This window comes from Schistocerca piceifrons, chromosome 6 (assembly GCF_021461385.2).
Source record: "Schistocerca piceifrons isolate TAMUIC-IGC-003096 chromosome 6, iqSchPice1.1, whole genome shotgun sequence".
In the NCBI taxonomy this organism is placed as follows: Eukaryota; Metazoa; Arthropoda; class Insecta; order Orthoptera; family Acrididae; genus Schistocerca; species Schistocerca piceifrons.
This window is the reverse complement of record NC_060143.1, coordinates 350,207,838-350,230,574: the sequence shown is the minus strand read 5'-3', so window position 1 is coordinate 350,230,574 and position 22,737 is coordinate 350,207,838. Positions and strand designations below refer to the sequence as shown.

The 22,737-nt window shown below is 43.4% G+C and overlaps 1 protein-coding gene across 1 annotated transcript in view; it reads right to left on the bottom strand.

The window, feature by feature from the left end:
• LOC124802691 (guanine nucleotide-binding protein G(s) subunit alpha) overlaps positions 1–22,737 on the bottom strand; it is a 358,394-nt gene that overhangs the window by 122,781 nt on the left and 212,876 nt on the right. Inside the window, exons 4-5 of the mRNA XM_047263629.1 lie at positions 22,266–22,385; positions 18,256–18,353 (exon numbers count right to left, since the gene is read on the bottom strand). Of these exons, the coding sequence (XP_047119585.1) occupies positions 18,256–18,353; positions 22,266–22,385 (218 nt within the window). The remainder of the gene's footprint in view (positions 1–18,255; positions 18,354–22,265; positions 22,386–22,737) is intronic.

The window sequence follows — 22,737 nt, the reverse complement described above, 5'->3', positions numbered from 1 at the left end:
CAAGGCACCTAAAGGTATTTTTATGTACTTGCTGAACCTACTGGGGGGAGGGGGAGGAGGAGCAGGAGGATCCACCAAACCACAAAACGTTTGAGCAGCCTGTCTTCCTTTTCCTACTGCATGCACTGCATACACTAACTTCGAATACACATCATAGGAATTATGCACAACGTTCTAAGTCATTTTCGAGGAAGATTTATTGCAGTATCCACACAGAACAACTAATTTTGACGCTAAACCCTTCCTGCTACTTTGTTGTTCACTTATTTCCAGACAGCCTACATCATCACTTTTTTTACATTTCGCCACTTCCTTTGTCAAAGAAAATAAAATGCCCACATCAAAAACAACAAATCCATTACAAACAGCGTCACTGTTAACGCAAAAATTTGAATCACCAGGAGGCCTGCCATGCGGGAGTTTCTTCCCTGAAGAACTGATACATACGTTACTTTCAACAGTGTGGCTTGCTTTGTTTGTGAACTGGTTATCACGGAATTTCCTTTAATTGAATTTCTTGATGCATGGCATAATTCGTATTTATTGCACACTAAATGATATGTACTTCCACAGATATATGTAGCACTTAGGCAACAAACATTCAGTAACACGTGAACAAGCTGCATTAGCGAAAAAAGTAAATACTAGCAAAGATAATCACTTACAGACACTAGAAACCTGCACTGCTACCAAAATATACACTGTATCATACGTATAATCGCTGGAAACGTAAAGTTCACAGTTCTTTTCGAAATAACAGGCCTACCGGTTACTGTAACAGAAATAAAGGGGGCGTGGCGGCATTCATGACCGTAACTTTAAAATTTGGTAGATATAGGCCATTTTTCATTTGAAACCCTATAATGTATACATCAGTGTAACCAGGAAAGACTATAAAATTTAATAGTCATAAAAAAATTTCGATTTTTCCACCAGTTTGAAGTATCCTTTATCCTTGAAACCCATCCACAGGCTGGCCGGCACACCGGACCTCAACAGTATCCGCCCGGCGGATTCGTGCCGGGGACCGGCACACCTTCCCGCTCGGAGAGCAGCAAGATAGACCGCGCGGCTAGCCGGGCGGGCTACTTCGGACATTAGTCAAGTCCACGCAATGTCGTGTTGCGGCACTTCTGCGGGCTTGCGGGGGCTCTACACGATATTAGGCAGGTGTACCAGTTTCTTTGGCTTTTCAGTGTAGAAAACTGTATCACCTGCAGAAAAGTCTGAAGTTACTATTAACACTGTCTGCCTGATCAATAATATACAAAATGAGCAGCAAGAGATCTAACACATTTTCCTGAGGACGCTTGAAGTTACTTCTACTTCTGTCGTTGAATCTCCATCCGGTTAACAGATTGCGTCCTCTCTACTAAGAAACCCTCAATTCAATCACAAATTTTGTTTGATACCCCATATGATCGTACTTTTGTTAATGAAGGGTGATGTGATACACTGCGCTAAGTACTTTTGGAACTCACGACATACTGCGTATGCCTGGTCACCTTGATCCATGTGTTGGGTTTCGCGTGACCTACATTTTCTGACACATTTAATGTACCTATTCTCAGTTGGGCAACATCAGCTGCGAATGGAATGACAAAAGAAAATTTGTGCCAAATCGGGATTCGAACCCGGATTTCTCGCTTATCGTGAGCGGTCGCCTTAGCATTTGTCTATCCGTGCATGAATCACCGCCAGACCCAAACTTCCATATGTCATCAAACTTATTTCATAATAGCAGTAGTCGCCGCAGTACCTCTTCCTTTGCACATGCAATCATGTCCAAAGGAATTATGCGTCGTAATTCAGACCAACACAAACACTGGAATATCTTATATTTTCGGCATCAGCGCTGATAAGCAGGGAGATAATAATCCTGTTCGATGTACCTCATTTTAATAATAGTTTGGTCATTCCTACTGATGGGCATACCTTGCCTTGCTACTTATGTAACCCGAATGTCACCTTAGTCTATACCGAAGGCTATTTCCTCAATATTTACCTCTTTTCTTCCTCAGTGTCGCGCCTCTACGTCTTCAGCTGTGAAGCTGATCAGTCTCTTCCTGATGCACATTTCATCGCTATCTGAGACGTATTTGTTATTCAGAAGGCTTGTAGTGGTGTACATTGGTACACTAACGTCAACATGCAGCCCCCGTCCTGTGAATCGCACTGAAGAGTTCCATTGCGTAGGTTGCTACTGCTACGTATGCCCACATTTCCACCTGTGTATCACCTTTAGGTGTCTTTTCTATGGAAAATCATCAGTCATTAAGCTCTCCACCAAACTGAGCAATGAAATCGGTACACCCTCTAGAAACAATATTTTATTTCCTCTGTCTTTCTATGAATTTCAATTCTCAACAAGACAACTGCTATAGCTAACGTAAGGGGAATGGAGGTAGCTTAGTCGAGGTTTTTCGTTAGAAATTAGGGAAGAAAATGCGCTTGTCGAAGCTGCTATAAACTGGAAGCACAAAGAATCCATTCCAGCTCGGAATCGATATCAGCGCTAGTAAACATATCACATTACCATAATGTCGAACATCTATTGAAAGGATGTATTGTTGGGAACGGTATCTTCCGGGAACTTTAGTGTTGTAATTTTGTCACTGACGTTAAGGCTGTAACAAAAACGAAATATCCACAGCCAAGAAATATGAGCAATACGTTACATTTGCTTATATTAAGGATCAACTGTGCCAGTCATCTTTCCTCCGCCACATTCTTCTGGCAATGCAAGCTTCCTATTGACAACAGCATCGTAGTTTATAAATACTGTTAACAATAACGCTATGTAACACTTCCTTAGGGCACTCCCGGAATTATCTTTACATTTGTCGATTTCGTTCCGTTAGATATAGTACAATGAGTTTTATCTCCTACCAAGTCCTGAATTTAATTATAAGTCTGGTCCGATACTAAGTAAGCACATATTTCGTTTACTAAAGGAGAATGTGTAGCCTTATGGAATGCCTTGCGGACGTCAAGCAGCATGACATCAACCTGGGCGCCGTTGACTACAGCATATTGCGTTTCAGATAAAAAGAGATAATTAGAGACGGAGGACAAGAGACGACTGGGGAAAGAGTGGGGAAGATAATCGGCTGTGCTATTTTCGAAGAAACCACCCTAGTGTTTGGCTTAAGCGAATTACGGAAACCAAGTGCAAGCGTCTTTCATACAGACTCTAACCCCCAACGAATCGAGCTCGCGAGAGCATCATCTTTGTGTGTATGAGCGTGGAGGGGGAAGCAGTGTTTGGGTTGTACGAGGCATTTTCAGAAAGTGTACTATACTTACATAATTTTTTTAAAAGCGTATTTGAAAAAATATACAGGATATTGATGATACATTTGTTGCCTACTTTTCCACATAACTGTTATCCCGTTCAATGCATGTGGTGGGCCGTGGCACAAGCTTCTTTACGCCCTCCTCGAACGTCACTCCCGCCAGCCTCTTCCCCCACTTCAGAATCTCTTTTTGCACATGCTCGTCGATTGAAATTTTAGGTTCCCTCATGTATGCCTTCATGGAGGTGAGAAGACGATAATCTGAAGTCGTCGAGTCAGGGGAATACGGGAGGGGAGAGTCTGGTTCAAAACATATCAACCAAAGAGTCCTCGAGTGCCTTGGTGGCTAAGGTTGTGTAAGACGGTCGTTGTGCAACAAACACACTCCTCTCGTCAGTATTTCCCTCCTTTTCTTCTGAACGCTCCTTTTGATTTCTTTAGGATCTCGTGCTCTCATTGTGCATTGATGGTCTCCCCTTGAGGCGAAAATTCGACCAATATCGCGCCTTTTCGGTGCCAAAACACTGTGGCCATGATTTTTACTCGAAATTGTGTTTTTGAATTTTTTTGGTACATGTGAAGCCACTGTGACGATTGTCTTTTTATCTCAAGCTTGTAATTAGCAATCCACGTTTCCTATCCAGTTTCAATAGAGCTCAGGTCACGGATTTTCTCTGCCTCGTGATGGCTGGGTGTTGTGTGATGCCCTTAGGTTAGTTAGGTTTAAGTAGTTCTAAGTTCTAGGGACTGATAACCATAGATGTTAAGTCCCATAGTGCTCAGAGCCATTTTTTTCAATAGAGCTCAGAAAACCCTCAGCTTCCCATTCAAGTCGCTCGAGAAACTCGCGGGCGTTATTGACCATCTGGCGCACAGTTTCCGGTATACCAGCGTTTCTGTGACTCTCTCGTTCTGGAGGATTGTAGAAACATTGCAGAAACCGTGAATTGGCGGTCCTCACTAACAGTTTCCTAGATTTTTTGCACCCATTCATCAGTCAAATTGAAGAGGCTTCGACTCTTGCTTCGCAAAAAAATTTAAGTAGGTGTTATTCCTTCCGCGAGTAGGAAGGGAATCACAGCACGTGGCTTGCAGATGGCGAGATTTCTTACCGACACGTTTCACGCAACTGGACAGTACAACGTGAGTTTACTTATTATCGTGTTTCTGCGATACTCGCTCTGGGCATAGGACCCGTCTCTACCACTCAGTATTGCCCTCAAAAAACAAAAAAAGCGCACTCTATTACGATAGCTGTTCACTTACTTTATGAACATGCCTCGTACAGTGATACATTCAGTAACAACGAAATTTTTTAAAATCATTTTCTTAAAGTTCTAACAACCACATACCTGTTGCAAATGCTGCTGAGCAGTTACGCTGTAATTCAAGTACCAGTGATCATTCATGTTCAGAGTAATGAGGCGCAAAACCTACAGGTGAGGACGCTTGTGGACCAGTTGACTGTTTGAGCTATGCGCCTTACCTGTAGTCTGGGTCAAAAGAAGTCAGTAATGGTGACAATCTTTGGTCGCCATTGAAAAATGATATCGGAATTACCCGTAATTCGCTCATGATCCACTTACAGACGGAAAACTTAAATGACAATGACTGGACGAGGATTCGAACTGCCGTCCTCCTGAACGCGAATCCTGTGTCAAGTTATTTATTTCCCATACTGACGTATTTTGCATCTCGCAAGCAAAGACTGGAGACAGTCGCGTGAAGCGGCGTCACCAGACGCGGATCGCGCGGCTGGCGGCATCGGCTGCACCTTGGTCGCCGCTAACAGCGCTGAATCAGATAAGGCTCTAAATTTAGCCGCGTTACTCTTAATTAAAAAGCCCGTCCGCTGCTGCTGCTGCCGCCCAGGCGAGGAGCGCAGAAGAGAAGCGGGGGCGGTGGCGCCATACTGCGCATGCCCGACGGCCGAGTGCCATTTTCTGAAACCGGTCAACGGTCGCGTTATTCCATTTTCCAGGTCACGCGGCACAACATTTTTCTTCGCGGGAGACGCACGCCCAACACGCGTGCGCGCGGCGACAATGCGGGACTCGCACCGGAGCACCGCGAGCAGAATGCCGACGAGTGAACACGAGAGCTATACATAGACCTACTGACGCGTTCCAATACAACCGTGACTGAACCCTACACCATCACGAAACTGATTAGTACTGTTTTTTCAGTATTCTCATCAACCTATGTCATTCTCCACATGAACACGTGGCTGGATATAAAATTTGTTATATGAGCACAAAGAAGATTCTTATAGCAAATAGTCCTAGAGTCCACTCTGGGTTGTCATATGCCTAGATTGATGCTGTAACTTTTGCTACTAAGTCCAATGCGCCTCTGGCGTCTCGTTATTGTCTTGGAAACGCCTGCCATGCAACTGGCTCTTCGTGTGAAAGAAGAGCAAAGTCGTTACGTCTGTTATATACGAAAGGACTAAATTTCAGATCCCGAAGTCTCTCTGCTGTGATGAGGGATCTGGCGCGTTATCGTGCAGCAACCTAACCCTCTTGGACTGTTTCCCATAGCGGTTCTGCGCTTACTGCCCATGATCTCGCCCAAAGATCGATGTACTGGTACGTATGACCAAATGCTTCCCGCGTGCTCTGCTATTCTGAAGTACATACAGTGGGCTCTAGTTAGCTCCACCCTCGATATATCGAGTTTCTAGGTACACAACCCAGTAATCAAGTCACTCGAAAATACACTGATAAATGGAACAAAACGTGTGTTTCGGTATACTTGATACATCGAAGCGTTTGTCACGCAGACTGCCCGTCAATGTTCTGTAATTCGAATTGTTTTGGTAATTGTTTAGTTCTTCAACTCTTTACGCCACTCCATTGTCTGTTCAAGAAAACAAAAGGCGCCGAAGTGGATAAATCAGTTGTGAAAATGTCTTCAAATAGGTAGAAGCGTGTGATTCTCAGAAGAAAGTATGTCGACATTCCTGAAGCACAATCAGATTACGGTAAACGTATCACACAGAGGGGGAAAGCGAACATTCTGCGACGAGATGACACTGTTTGAAGAATTCTTATTGAACTAGCTTAGGCAATGTAGAGGTCCTGATGTACTGTGCTTAAAGAGAAGGCCAAGACATTTGCTGGTAGTTTGGGCAGCGATGGGTGCGCCACATTTGCAGAGTGGCTTACTAACTTTAAGAAAGTACGTAACATAGTTTTGAAGATAATTTACGGCGACAGTGCGAGGTATGGAAACAGCTGCAATCAATAGAGGTTCCTACGACACCTGGAGCCTTCTTGCTGATTTCCTATTAGGAAAAAACGTGACAAACGATTTTAATGACCAAGCTGAAGTCTGCGGTGCCCTAAATGACGTTGAAATTTGGGTTATTCTGGGTGACAGGAATGAAGATGATGAGACGAATGAGCATTTCCAAGTTATTGTGAATGTGGATTCTTAGAAAGAAAGTATACGTTGATGTGTTTTAGACCTTGGTCGCAACAGAAAATACAGATGAGCAAGTAAGCTGAAGGTCACTGAAGCAGCAAAAGATCACGGATTACTTTAAAATAACACTGAGGTATTCTGATGTATTTTCGCTACGGTCGCAGGTTCGAATCCTGTCTCGGGCATGGATGTGTGTGATGTCCTTAGGTTAGTTAGGTTTAAATAGTTCTAAGTTCTAGGGGGCTGATGACCTCAGAAGTTGAGTCCCATAGTGCTCACAGACATTTGAACCAATATTATGTATTTTCGGAAATTTGTTGTGTGCTAAAATAAATGCAATACGTAAAAGATCAACTTTCTCTTAATTTGAGGTCTAGTTGTTGCTTTCTGCTTCAGTTTGTATATAAGTACGAAGATTATTGAAACAACAACAGTATTATTTAATTTTATTTTTGATAGGTGATACCCTTATTTCAACTTTTTCTTGATTCCACTTTGATCAGTCAAACTTTCTTTGAATCTCAATATACGCGAAAAATGGCTTAAGTGCTTGTTTCTCATTCAAGTGTACCAAAAGCAACGGGTAACGGACATTCCTCCATGTACCAATGCCACTCAGGAGCAATCTACAGGGTGTTACAAAAAGATACGGCCAAACTTTCAGGAAACATTCCTCACACACAAAAAAAGAAAATATGTTATGTGGACATGTGTCCGGAAACGCTTACTTTCGATGTTAGAGCTCATTTTATTACTTCTCTTCAAATCACATTAATCATGGCATGGAAACACACAGTAACAGAACGTACCAGCGTGACTTCAAACACTTTGTTACAGGAAATGTTCAAAATGTCCTCCGTTAGCGAGGATACATGCATCCATCCTCCGTCGTATGGAATCCCTGATGCGCTGATGCAGCCCTGGAGAACGGCATATTGTATCACAGCCGTCCACAATACGGGCACGAAGAGTCTCTACATTTGGTACCGGGGTTGCGTAGACAAGAGCTTTCAAATGCCCCATAAATGAAAGTCAAGAGGGTTGAGGTCAGGAGAGCGTGGAGGCCATGGAATTGGTCCACCTCTACCAATCAATCCGTCACCGAATCTGTTGTTGAGAAGCGTACGAAATGTGCAGGAGCTCCATCGTGCATGAACCACATGTTGTGTCGTACTTGTAAAGGCACATGTTCTAGCAGCACAGGTGGAGTATCTCGTATGAAATCATGGCGGTGAATCGAGGAAGTACAGTACATATTGACGAAACTAAAATGAGCTCTAACATGGAAATTAAGCGTTTCCGGACACATGTCCACATAACATCTTTTCTTTATTTGTGTGTGAGGAATGTTTCCTGAAAGTTTGGCCGTACCTTTTTGTAACACCCTGTATAGTCCTTCAAGAAGGACGTGCGCAATTTCTAGAGGTATAAATGTTCCACTTAAAACAAAATGCCGGACTTTAAATGAAGGTAGACGATTGCAATTTTGCCGCATAACTGAAAATCGCTGAATAAGCCAACTCGTGACGGTATCTGTATCACTGAAAACTCACATGGGTGCTCCAACGAAGACCGGCGTGCCTTTGTGGAAACGTTTTTCTAGTATGCTTCTCTATCGATGTGTCGTGTGACATGACAGTGTTTATTAGGCCTGTTATGTAATTTTTCGTCTTATAAAGGCATGTTATCTAGAATTTTTGGAAAACGATCCTCCAGCGTTGTTGGGAGACGTTCCCTTGATTACAAGGACTGGTACGTTCTTCGAGCGTGACAGATTTGTAGAACGTTCTAGTGGTTAAGTGACCCATAATGTAAGACCTAACATTGCCCGGAGGATGGATCGACCTAACTGGGCACCAATGTCTCCGAAACATGCTCCTTTAAAATTTTGACTGCGGTGATGGTTGAAAGGCGAAGATAACCAAGGGGAAAGTAAAATCGAGAGACGTATTGATCGTTCCGATTACGACGACCTATTGTCATAATAAGAGGCGTATTCCAAAAGTAATGTTCGTTTCGTCATAAAAAAATTAGGTCATGAGAGAACGTTTTTACTGACAATAATATTTTACTACATATCTACTTCAATTCACATCAACCTTCTGCAACGCTGTGCCACCTCCTATAGCCCCTCGTCATACAAGTCTGGTGCCTGGTAACTGAACAAGTTAGTAATGCCTGTCTAGGGTTCATCATTGTTTTGAAATCTTTATCGACCCAGCCACTTTTTCGAAATCGAGAAGAATATTCATTTGGTGCAACGTCAGGCTTGTACGGAGGGTGATCAAAAGCTTCAAAAAGAAAATATCGATTCTTCTCCTAGATTTCAGCAGCGGCGTGAGGGCGTGCATTGTCGTGAAGGAGGATTATTCCGGACAAGTTTCCCGCTGCATCAATTTTGGCTCGAACGTCTCAGTTTGGTTTGCGTTTGACAGTATGTCAGCTGTAACTGTTGATCCATGGTCCATGAAATCAACAATCAAAAGGACGCTCTTTTCGTCCCAAAAATAACTGAAGCCATCTTTTTCGATTCTAGGACGGATATTGCGTTAACTGTTTTGGTTTGGGTGGAGTTGAATGACGCCACTGCATTGACTTATTTCAATTCTGCGTTGGTGTACGATATCCCCGTCTCGTTGCCTGTAACAATGTGGGGGAAAAAATAATCTCGATTTTCCTTATAGAGCTCAACAAACTGTCGTGCACTACGCATTCTTTGCTCTTTGTGCAGATCGTGAGCATTTCTGCAACCCATTTGGTACACAGTTTGTGATATCCTAGCTGTTCAGTGACAGTCCTGTAAACTGACTTATTTCAATTCTGCGTTGGTGTACGATATCCCCGTCTCGTTGCCTGTAACAATGTGGGGGAAAAAATAATCTCGATTTTCCTTATAGAGCTCAACAAACTGTCGTGCACTACGCATTCTTTGCTCTTTGTGCAGATCGTGAGCATTTCTGCAACCCATTTGGTACACAGTTTGTGATATCCTAGCTGTTCAGTGACAGTCCTGTAAACTGAGATTCGAGTAACACTTTGAAATTCATTAGCCAGACCACTAATCGCTGATCACTTCGAAGTTTTTGGTTCACTCGATCAACGATGTCTTCGGTGCGGGTACTGGGCCTGCCACTCCGCTGTTCATCGTGAACATTCGTGCGGCCATTCTGAAATTCTCGACACCATTTTCGAACACTCATTATTTCAGGACCATACACAAGGCATCTACGATTGTCTCTGTCATTGCGATCTGCTCCCACCGACTGGCAAACGACTACTGAATAATACCAACAGTGCTGCGGAGAAAGCGCTGCCTGCGTGTGTGAAATTTCTTTCAGGCCTACCATTTGTTAAATACTGGTCACCGAAACTTACTTTTGGAATACGCCTCGTATAACGCCATGACGATCTCTGAAGAGCTACACGTGGTGTTGCCGAGGCAATTCGGAAGTTAACTGCAGCCCCACGCTGAATTTATGAAAACGAACTTTGAATTCAATCATCTGCCTTTGTCTAATATCTAGTGCCGCTCGGGAGCTTGTCGGACTCGCTGTACAATGTTCTACAAGGCGGTACAGGGACGGTGTGAAAGAGAGAGTGTTTGTGTATTGCCGGGCTGCCCGGGGTCGCGGCTCGGCTCGGCAGGCTGCCGCGGGCTCGCCCCGCCCGGCCCCGCCACGCGCCGCCTCCGCCGGATCAATAGGCGGCCGGCCAGCTGGGCGCGCCTGCCCGTCACAGCGGCCGCAGACGTCGCGCTCGCCGCATCGCAGCAGGGGACCACCTGAGGGCTGGGCCCGGCTGCTCTTCGGCTGTCTGGCGCGCTATCCCCCCTCCCTGCCCTGCGCGCACGCACACACACACACGAGGCGCTGCCCCACAGCTACACTCCATCTTCTTACAAGGGTCTGCCCACTGTGCTACAATGGCGACTATATCTACAGCACGTGGGATCTAGAGGAATCGTCGTCGACTCCGCAACACGACGATCGTGTGAAATCCGGATCGCTCTGTTCGTTCCCGAGATCCAGAAGGCAGTATACACGGGGGCCTCCTTTTGCCCGAAGCAGTGCAGTAATTCGACGCGACACGACTCAACAAGTTGTTGGAAGTCCCCTGCACAAATACTGACCCATGCTATATCTATAACCTTGCTTAATCGCCAAAGCGTTGCCGGTGCATGATTTTATGCACGAACTGATTTCTCGGTTCTGTCCAGTAAATGGTCGATCGGAATCGGGTCGATTGATAATCATTCGCTCGAACTGTCTAGAATGTTTTTCAAACCAATCGGGAACAATTGTGACCTAGTGACACGGTACACTGCCATCCATAAGAAATTCCACCGTTGTTTGGGAATACGAAGTCCATTAATGGCTGCGAATGATCTCCAAGTAGCCGAACATAACCAGGATTCAGTCCATTTCACGTAAGCACAACCCACACCATTACGGAGCTACAACCAGGTCGCACAGTGCCTTGTTGACAACGTAGGTCGGTGGCGGCGTGGGGTCTGCGCCACACTCGAAACCTACCATGAGCTCTTAACAGCTGAAATTGGGACTCATATTACCAGCTCACAATTTACCAGTCGTCTAGGATCCAACCGAAATCGTCACGAGCCCGGGAGAGGCGCTGTACACGATGCTATGTTATGTTAACCGGGGACCTAGAAACGATGGAGAGGTTCCGTCCCCGCCGCAGCCGCACTGTTCCGCAACCCCACGACGACTACCGCAGTCCACCTCACCCCTCCGCCGCGCCACACCGAACCCAGGGTTATTGTGCGGTTCGGTCCACGGTGGACGCCCCAGGGAACGTCTCACACCAGACGAGTGTAACCCCTATGTTTGCGTGGTGCAGTAATGGTGGTGTAAGCGTACGTGGAGAGCTTGTTTGCGCAGCAATCGCCGACATAGTGTAGCTGAGGCGGAATAAGGGGAACCAGCCCGCATTCACCGAGGCAGATGGAAAACCGCCTAAAAACCATCCACAGACTGGCCGGCTCACCGCACCCCGACACAAATCCGCCGGGCGGATTCGTGCCAGGGACCGGCGCTCCTTCCCGCCCGGAAAGCCGTGCGTTAGACCGCACGGCCAACCGGGCGGGCTTGCTGTACACGATAGCACGCTATTACGGAAGGGACTCGCGTCGGTCGTCCGCTGCCATCGCCTACTGACGCCAAATTTCGCCGCACTGTCCTAACGGATACTTTCGTCATACGGCCCAAATTGATTTCTGCCCTTATTTCATGTAATGTCGCTCTTCTTTTACTGACAACTCTACGCAAACGCCGATGCTCACGGTCGTTAAGTGAAGGCCGTCGGCCACTGCGTTGTCCGTGGTAGGAATTAATGCCTGAAATGTGGTATTTTCGGCGCACTCTTCACATTGTGTATCTCAGAATACTGAATTTCCTGACGATTTCCGAAATGGACTGTCCTGTGCGCCTAGCTTCAACTACCATTCCGCGTTCAAAGTCTGCTTATATCCATTGTGCGGTCATAAATACGCCGGAAACTTTTTCACAGGAATCACCCGAGTACAAATGACACCTCCGCCAATGCATTGCCCTTCTATGCCTTGTGTACCCAATACTACCGCCATCTGTAGACGTGCATATCACTATCACGACTTTTGTCACCTCAATGTATACCGGCCCATAAAGAAATGCTGTGTTCCTTCACTTTCCGAAAGCTTTAGACACAGTTTATAGAACACAGACTTTCCTGAGTGTCGTCGATTGTTACATTCAACCAATAAAAACAGATACCATAAATCAATACAACTAAATTCTCATCACACTCTACACCTCCTACGGCTAGTTAACAAACTCATTTTCCGTCTTTGCAGCTCTCCGACCAGTGCATCTGAAATTCGAATCCATTTCTTTGTTTACTACGGAAGCATGATGGCTGCTTTGTCTGCTGCCATCTTGTCATTCCGTTTCAACATGGAGCGAGCTGAAGTAAGCCATCTTCCGAATTTTTTTTTTAAATACCTTCTCAGTTTAAATGTTTTCTTGTATATAGTGTACCTAATGCCACAGACAGTCTGGCATTGTGAGTTCGTGGTTCACATAACGTAAAGGATGCCTGAAATTGCATTTGTCTTTGAAGAACATATGTGAATTACTTATGTACACTGGAGGAGGAAGGGAAGGGAAGGGAAGGGAAGGGAATGAACTAATATCATCTGTACCAAAACTTTGTGTGGAATTAGTGGCAACAGGTGAAAATGCGTGCCGGACAAGTACCTGAACCTGGGATCCCTGCTTGCTAGGCAGTTGCATTAACCACTGCCCCATTCCGACAGTGCTTATCCCAAAATCTATCTCGACATGCTCCCAGTCGACTTCCCCATCTGTTTCTTCCATGTTTGTTAATTTTAGTTTCCCATTGGAGGTGGAACATAAATGTGCATCCACACTGAAGGTTGTGAATTCCGTGCCCATCGAGGCGAATCACTTGTATGAAAGTGTGGCATCAGTTCTTTTGGACAGGTCCACACATTCGAACAGTATCTGAACTACGTTAAAATTCACCCTGCTTGTATGCAACTGCCCCACTTGTCCCATTATAAGCCATACATCAAGTTTTGGCACAAACTCCTGCAGTACAGAAGGCAATCTGACAAAGTTCATGCACAGAGGAAAATTTCTCTTCGCGTAAAGAGACTGCTTATCTGAGAGTAGGGAAGGAAACAACACTTAGGGAATCAGGCCGAGTCAGATTAGTGGTTTCGTTATTCCACCAGTAGGATTTCGCCAATTCTTTCATCTGAGCTTATAAAAGCCTACTAAATAAATCTATTTCATGATTCTAGCACTAACCCCAACCCGATACTGTCACCTGGAGACCAAAACGTGAGCATAGAGAATATCTGAGCGACTTTGTGTATCCATTTTTTACTATTTTTTATTCTTTTTACAAATATAGGGGGGCCTTTTCTGATGTTCTGCAAAAAATTCCAAAACAGCAAAAGAGTGATTCCTGCTTAATAATATAGGCCCTACACAGATAACCTTGCAAATAACATCAGAAGCTCCATAAGGGGCTCTACAGATGATGATGCCGTACACAGGATGACGGAAGACGGCAGCAAGCTGCAGGAAGGCTTAAAGAGTATAGACAGTTGGTCTAGGGAATGGCAGTTCACTTTCAATATAAACAACCGTAAGCTGCTGCACATGAACACTCAGAAAGACCCATTATTGTATGATCACACAATTGCAGAACAATCACTGGAAGTGGACACAAAAGCAAAACATTTATGAGTATGCTTACAGAGTGATTTTAAGTCAAACACTTAAAACTAATTCTTTTAAATACACGTGTCACAATAATTAATTGCAAGGATTATCAGGAAGTGTAGTCCACCAATAAAGTAGTGCATAACTGATGCTGGGTATTGCTCATCAGTCTGCAAACCTCATCAAATACATGAAATATGACTGATATATGAATAGAGAATCTTCAGGGAAGTGCAGCAAATTTCTTCACAGGATAGCTTAGTAAATGTGAAACCTCATGCTCCAGTGACAGATGTTGCAAGAGAGGCACTGTGCACCACAATTTGCCACTCGAGCGCATGTTACTGTAAGAGTCAACGTATTTCTTCCTCTTATGTGTAGCTCACAAGAATCAGAAAGTAACATTACAGATTCGAGTTCTTATGTAGACTTATTTTCCACTGGGCATTCTTCCCACGCACCTTTCGTGACTGAAACAAAGTGGGACACTAGGTACCCTCCGCCACGCACTGGAAGGCGGCCAGCGGAGTGTAGATGTACGTATAGTAATTCTAATAATATTATGAGCGGATAGTTGTTACTCATCATATAGTGCAGATGAAGAGTCGCAGACAGGTACAACAAAGAGACTCAAGACAAGCTTCGGCCAAACAGTCCTTTATCAGAATAGCCTAACCCCCCCCCCCCCCCCCCACACACACGACTACAGTTTGATGTGCCTATTTGTGATTCAGCATCTCCGCTGTATGGTGAGTACCAACTACCCTTTTATAATACTGTCATTATTCCATCCTCGATATTCAATTATAGATACATTTACAAAAGGGATACGTCACTGTATTGCATTTACAATAGATAATTTTACAGAGTCAATGACAAAATGCATTATTTTTCCAAATGTGTGAGTAGCTCCAAGCATTTTAAACTGACAAAATCAATGGCGTGAATAATTGAAGGCAAATACTTAACAGAAAGGAAAGTAACACTGGATGTGCGGGAAAGATGTGTAATTGGACCGCTAATATCACCAAGTCAACCAGTAGCACTCTCAGACTGTGCTGCTGTCTACACAACAGCTCACTTTAAAAATGGATAAAAGCAAAATCTCTCGACAAGACTACTTATCGGACACAGTTTTATCAGTACAGAGTGGAAATTCCAATCTAGCGCAATGTGTGCAACCTGAAGTGCAATGTGTGCAACCTGAAAGGTGCATGTCAAGAAAGGGAACACATGCTGTGCTACTGATCGGAGAACTAATACATCCATTCAGTAACATTTTTACAATTGCCACTGTAATAACCAGTCAAAAATGTTGATAGAATCATTAAAAGTGTACAACACGCTATCTGAGATATCAACAAGGAGGCCAATATTTTTTAATTCATAATTTACATATCTTCAATAGTTGTTAATTGTAATATTCTCTTACGGACAACACATCGACTGAGATCTGAACTCTTTTTGTGATGGAACAAAAATCCTTCCACATTTTGACAAGTCTAAGTGGAGGCAACAGGTAAAATTCTACACAATGTGAAACTTTATTTTGTTATAGAATATTTATTCCTAACAGTGAAATCCTGTAGTGAACTCAGTTGTATATTAGTCTTTACATTACACAATTCGCACGAAAAGATGTACGATATTTGCTGCGTGAAGCAATATTTGTCAAAATCTAGCAGAAACAGCTCCTGTATTTGTGTATTCATCAATAATGTGCAGAAATAGCTCCTGTATTTGTCTCTACCATTGTTCCGGACCATTAGTGACAGCCTGGACACTCAGGACGCACGTACCCCAGCATTACAGTGTGGTTAAGAGCCCAGAAGGCTTTTTGTGGGTAATAACTTTCAGAAGAGGAGGCTCTGCTCTAAAATTCAAGCTGCTGGCAAGTCACAACACCCATAAGAAACCACCCTGGCAGATTAAAACTGTGTGCTGGACCAAAGACTCTGAGGACCTTCGCATTTCACGGGCAGGTGCTCTACCAGCTGAGCTACCCAAGTACGACTCATGACCTGTCCTCACAGCTTCAGTTCCGCCAGTACCTCATCTCCTTTCTTCCAAAGCTCTAAGGGTGGGCCGTGAGTCGTGCTCGGGTAGCTCAGCCGGTAGAACACTTGCCCATGAAATGCAAAGGTTCCGAGTTTGAGTCTTAGTCTGGCTTCCAGGAAGCTCCGTATCAGTGCACACTCCGCTGCAGAGAGAAAAATTCATTCTGGTACCTACCTCATTACTCAGGCAGTATGAACAAAGGGAAGGTTCCTTCGTCTGATGCTCTGAGCTTCTTGACATTGCACGAGGTCTCGCACATATCCGAAACCAGAGTCTGCATGCATGTGGTAAGGCAGCATCTGAGGCAAATTATGGGATGGACCGCTTTGTTTATTAACAAGGAAGAATTTGTTCGTGGATCCAAATTAATTTTCAACACTACTGACTTCAAAAAACTGTCTCAACATGGAGCCACCAGCCTCGTTTTGACCTGCAAGACTGCGTTACAACTGTCACTATTCCAGTACCAATGATACATGCCCCGTAGTGATCTAATTTTCTCAGCGAGACTACTAGCCCAGACCAGTAGAGTGGAAAATGCACAACATTAATCGTTAACACACTGTTCTGACTGGTTCCCTTAGAATTTAGCTGATAATCACTACCTTTCAAATTAAGCTGATAACCTCCACAATGATAAAGTGGGTAACAGGTCCAAAAATCAACATCTCAGATCCATGGAAATAAGTACTATTTACTGGTGTAATTACAAGTAGCCAAGTACGTCTCTTCCACAATATACCATTTACAGCTAGCTTATCACTTCAGGACCTGATAGAAGTAGTCTCTTACTGCCATACATGTGTGCATACTTTCCTATAAAACCGGAAAAGCTTCTCAGCAATCCCCCTCCTTGCTGGGGTATTGTATTTTGTAATTCTTACTGGCGGCTTGATTTTGTGGATCACTATCACTATCCTCTGAACTCACGAATCACCACCTCCTCTCCAGAAAGCACATGGCTCCTACTTACAGGAGGGCTATTGATTGTGCAAACCACCACCTCGGTTTCGCAAAACCGCAAGTGTACCTGTTTGGCTCTGACTAAAATCCACTTCAGATGGGCTGGCAAAATACCAACACATCAGCTTCAGGGCGGACAATGCCCAAACCCACTGTATACAGAATCTTGCACCTGTAACAGCCAAAAGCAAAACTATGCAGTGTGGCTGGGAATGATATATTACAGAGGTAAACAGGGAAGAATTCCGGAAGCGCCACGAGAGCGTTCAACACAGTTAACGTTACCCACTGTAGCCATTTTTAGTGTCAGGGTAGTTACACCATCATCACTGGTTCATTGGGGTCAAATGTATTCAAGCTTTTTACCATGGGAGTAGATGGACATCAGAGGAGCAACATCTGATAATTCGTACATAATTTTTTGTCAGTTGCCAATTCACTTCTATGGGCAAGTGCAAATCCAGACAAATGGTTTGCTTTTTTTACACAATGGCTGTATTATGATCATATTTATATCAAACGATCAACTGATTTCCTCGATGTGCCATTTCCAAGCACTCACTCATATCCTCAATTTCGTACTGTCACCCTGCCTGAGTGTACCCAATGTACACCGAACTTATGGAGCGTATTGTTCTGTGTGATTATTTTGAGTTTTTATGTTTATATACCAATGCCACTACTGCAATAGTAGTATTCAAATCGTGGACGAGTGTAGAATGTTCTTATTCGAGGTTGTTATGTCAGCAGTTACACATTTCAATGACAAACATACACGGGCTACCCCCCCCCCCCTTCCCCACATGAGATAAAATTACAAGGTTGTGTGTAAGCATTTGGAAATGGCACATTATCAAAATCAGCAGATGGTGTGAAATAAATGTGATCATAATACAGCGAAGGTAAAAAATATAACTATATTTTAATATTAATTCCGCATATCACGGTGTGAGTGAGGGAAACCACCTCATGTCCAAATCAGGTTGGTCGAAATTAAGCTTGAGTATTGTTACAGATAAGGATCCAGTGTCTGCAACCATCTTGCCACACTACTCCATTGGTCTTGTCAAAATAAGCTCCGCAAAATTGCAGTAATTTCAGTTACCTGAATAGCCTACTTTTGTACCAAGACCTTCACTACACGTGCATTACGCTACTTCCATGAACTCAAGTTTCATCTCTAGTCTCCACAGCACATTGTGACGCCAGTACAGAGCTCCACCTTACTGCTATAAAAGAAAGCACAGAAATGAGGTACTCACTACTTGGCGCAGTCGATCAGCTGGTACTCGTTGGAGCGCTCGTAACACGCCTGTACTCCCCGGTCCTTCCATAGGATCTCCGTGTGCTCGTAAAACTCCTGCACACAACAGATAGTGATTTCGATATGTTGCCTGAAGCTATATATCTGAGACAGTATTTCACTGGAATGAAACAAAATGCATAAGCAAAGATTAATAAATAATTTAAAAAATTCTTAATACTTGAGTGTTTATATTGGCAAAAACCTGAACTGCATGGTTAGTGTTACAAATCTTTTCAAATATCTAAGCCCTGTACTTTTGCACCACAGCGCCATCTATGTTTTATTAGCAGGCTTTGGAAAGGAAAATGTCAAAAAGTTGACTAATTTTTCCTATTTTCCCTCGCTAATTTCTTATGGCATCGTATTCTGCGCCCTCTTCAGTGAGAGAAAAGTATTCACTGCACAGATGCATGAAATAAGGATAATAAATTTTTGGGAATCCTAACAACGGGCACCCCTTACATTTACTCTCTTATAATGTTTCACAATGCTGACTGGAACATACTGTTTGAAATTCTGAAGGCAGCCCGAATAAAGCACAGGGAGCGAAAGAAAATCCACAACTAATACAGAAACCAGACTGTAGTTATATGATTTGATAGACTTCAAAAGAAGGCAGCGATTCACAAGGGAATAAGGCAGGGTTGTAGCCTCTCCCTAATGTTACTTTATCTGTCCATTGAGCAACCAGGAAAAGAACAAGGAAGGTTAAATTTTAACGGACCGTCGACAGCAAGGTCATTAGAGACAGAGAGCAAGCTCAGATTACTACAGGATGGTGAAGTAAATCTGTCATGACCTTTTCAAAGGAACCATTTCGGCATCACTGCCACCTTTCTCAGTAGCATTAAAGGGAATCGTGGAGAAATTTAGGAGGAGATTAAAGGGGAATAAATACGGACTTCAAGGATTGCCAAAGACACACTTTTCTGTCTTAGACAGCAAAGGACTTCGAAGTCAGTTGCATAGCACAGAGAATGTCCTGAAATGAGGTTATAAGAGAAACATCGACGAAAGTAAAACCACAGTAATAGGAAATAGTCGAATCGAATTAGGGCAATGCTTACCAAATTAGATTACGAAATGAGGCACTAAAAGTAGTAATTGAGCTTTGCTGTTTGGGTAAAATAACTTACAATGTGAAGAAATAAAATGCGAACTGCAAATAACAAAGAAAGCAAAATCTTCCTTGAAGGTATTTGTTTGACTGTAGATTCCTACGGAAGTGAAACGGGAGCGATAAACAGTAAGACGGGAAGAGAATAGTAGTTTTTTAAATGGGTAGATCGAGTAACTAAGAAGAGGCACTGAATCAAAATAGGAAGATCAGTTCATAGGAGACATATTGAGTCCTGAGCCATTGGGGGGGGGGGGGGGGCAAAAATGTAGAGGGACAGCATGGTTTGACTATCGTAACACATTAAATGGATGCTGTGATGAAAAGACTTAAAGGATGGACTAGTGTGACGAGATGGATAAAACCTGTCTTCGGACTGAATACAACAACGACGATCTCTGTTGTCAACAATCAATCACAGATCGAAAATAACAGTGACTTTCGAGAATATAATACTAGATGTGAAAGTAACTTACTCCTTCACCTTAGTGTGGCACACAAAAGGAATGCGTGTTCAGCCACAAAAATCTTTGACTATTTACTCGTCGCCATATTTCCAAGATACGTTCCAATTCACTGATCGCAGTTATGATCCACGCAAATAACTATAGTCCGATTTAAATTATTTGGTAATTGACGTCTAACACTTGCTGCCGGAATGTTGCCACATCGCTACAGACAAACACGGCGGGTCAGTTCACAAATGCCGTTAGTATTTAACGCAGAGCAATGTTAGAAGCGGCCGCCGACGGGTTTCGTAGCTTGAATTTAGGCCCATGTCCTAACCTAATCATAATCTCGTGACGTACTATGTATCTGAGAAAACAGCGGTCAACAAGCCCCTGCGGCAGAACTAAAATCACGATCTTTTGTGCATGGCGTTTAAGGCTAGCGCCTATGAGCAAACGAGAGAGAAAAAAATTCATAATACGTTTGTTTGTATAGCTCTCTTCCACAGAAAAATTTCTGGTTTAGCGGTAAACGTAAATCGTAATTTCTCGCTGTCATTCGTTACCTGAAAGTATCCTCATAACTGGGGCTACACGCGATTCTGTTACAAACCTATGAGCAGTCCTGTTTGGCAAATTATAGGGAACACAAGCAGATACCAAACAAAAAAGAATGATAGGAAGAAAAATGAGAGCAATTAAGAAAGTCAATACAATGAGGAAAATGAGGCAGCAAAGTATTAGAAATAAAAAATTACATTTAGACCAATTAACTGAATAAAAATAATAATCAAAGTCTTCTGATTAGGTCCAGAAAAATAAAAGTTTTGCTGCATTTGACGACATTTGAACCTCCCACTTCCACTCGTTAAGTTTGTACGCAAACCACTACACCGCGCCATTACACTTCGGGAAGTTGTTATATTTACGACTATGGTGTCTCCGTCGCAACGATTAATTGACAGCCTTTTTTAAGTTTGGCTTCACGCAAAGTCGTGCGAAGGTTATCTAATGCAAGCCAATCTCTGTAATTGATTATAACTGTATAAATGACGCTGAACCGCGACTTCAGAGGAATGATAGTAGTGTTTGGGCAGTGCTGTGTATGAAACGCGTACATTTCGTTACCGCGCACGTGTGTGTGTGTGTGTGTGTGTGTGTGTGTGTGTGTGTGTGTGTGTGTGTGTGCGCGAGCGGTGTGTAATCATGTGTTACGCAATACGAAATGAAAGGGCCAGACCCAGCATTCAAGAGCCAACCACATTAAGAAAGAAAGCCCGACAAGGAATTGGAAGTGAACTAATTGTTGTGACTGTTGGGAACGCCGAATCGTTCGGGCGTGACGTTGAGCGCTCTGATTGGAGGAAACCAACTACAAGACATGTAGTGCCAACTGTCAAGTAATTTTTATCGGACTGCAACTAACATCATAATATTTGAAGATGTTGGAACACTTACCACGCCAAGCTGCAATTATGAAATGCGAGTAGCTTCATTGCCTCAACAAAACAGAAGAAATGAGGACTCCTTTTGCAGGACTATTTTTAAAGTATTTCGCAGGAAAGCTTTCACGGTCTGTATTACGTGTAGATTCGTGGTAATATTAAGCCCAAGTATTGCTGAGCTAGTCACATTTGACCAGACGTATATTTCATACTGTGTTTCCTTCTAATGAATAAACACGCCAGTGCCACGAAAGTCTGATTCAAGCCTGAAAGGCTAATGGCTAAGGCGGCTGCTCGCAGTGTGGAGCCTTGATTCGAGTCCGTCATACACAAATTTGCAAATGTCGCTACACAGTAATTATTTTTTCCTGTTATGAACTGGACGTGATCCCTTGTTTTTATTTGTGAATTACCGAGTCCTTTAGTGAAGTCAACTTTTTAGTTTTGTTTGTGCTGCATAATTAGTGGTAGTACACCAATGGCCGTGGCAGTAGTAGTAGTAACAGCAGAATTCACCTTCAGTCCGAAGACCACTGATGCAGCTCCCCACGCTACTCTTGTACAAACCCCTTCATCTCAAATAAGTTCTGCGATGTTTCACTTCTTTACAAGGCTATCCACTAGGCAAATACTTCCAAAAAAGACTTCCTAATACTTAAATTTGTATTATACATTAACTAATTTTTCGGTCACGTTTGTTGTCTTTGCTAGACTGCATTTTATATCGTCTCTACTTTGACCATCGTCATTTATTCTGTTGCCCAAATAGCAAAACTGCTCCACTACTTTAGGTGTCCCATTTTTCCATCTAATTCTCTCAGCATCGCCTGATTTAACTCTACTACATTCGAAGGGCCTCGATTTACTTTTGTTAATGTTGCACGCAGCTCTCTCTCTCTCTCTCTCTCTCTCTCTCTCTCTCTCTCTCTGCTGGTATAAAGGGAATTGTACACACCGGCGGGTAGTCGAAGTCATGCTGCGAGGCGACGTCCTGGATGTAGTCGACCCGGTGCTGGTTGGAGGGATTCTCGAGCTGGATGGGCGGCGTCAGCGTGCTCATCGCGCCGGTTATGGTCTGCAACACACCAGATAGTAAAATGAAAATTTCTGAGTGGTAAAAATACAATGTGGTCGATTGTGATTCAGTCATTATGCTACATTATTTTTTCCAATTTTGTGTAATATGGCTAACCACTGAGGGGATTGGTGTGGACATCTACGTGTGTTTTAACTGTAGTTCTATCTTACTTAGGGTATGTTGGTGAAATCTTGGATTTTTTATGTATACTTCTCAAGTATATGTTTTCATAATATTGTACATATAAATACAGTTCTGGAAGAAAATAGCACTCCTGGAAAGACGACGTCGATGTTGATCCGATGACGGCGTACGACACTTGGGGGATAGTAGATGTAGCGGGTGATCA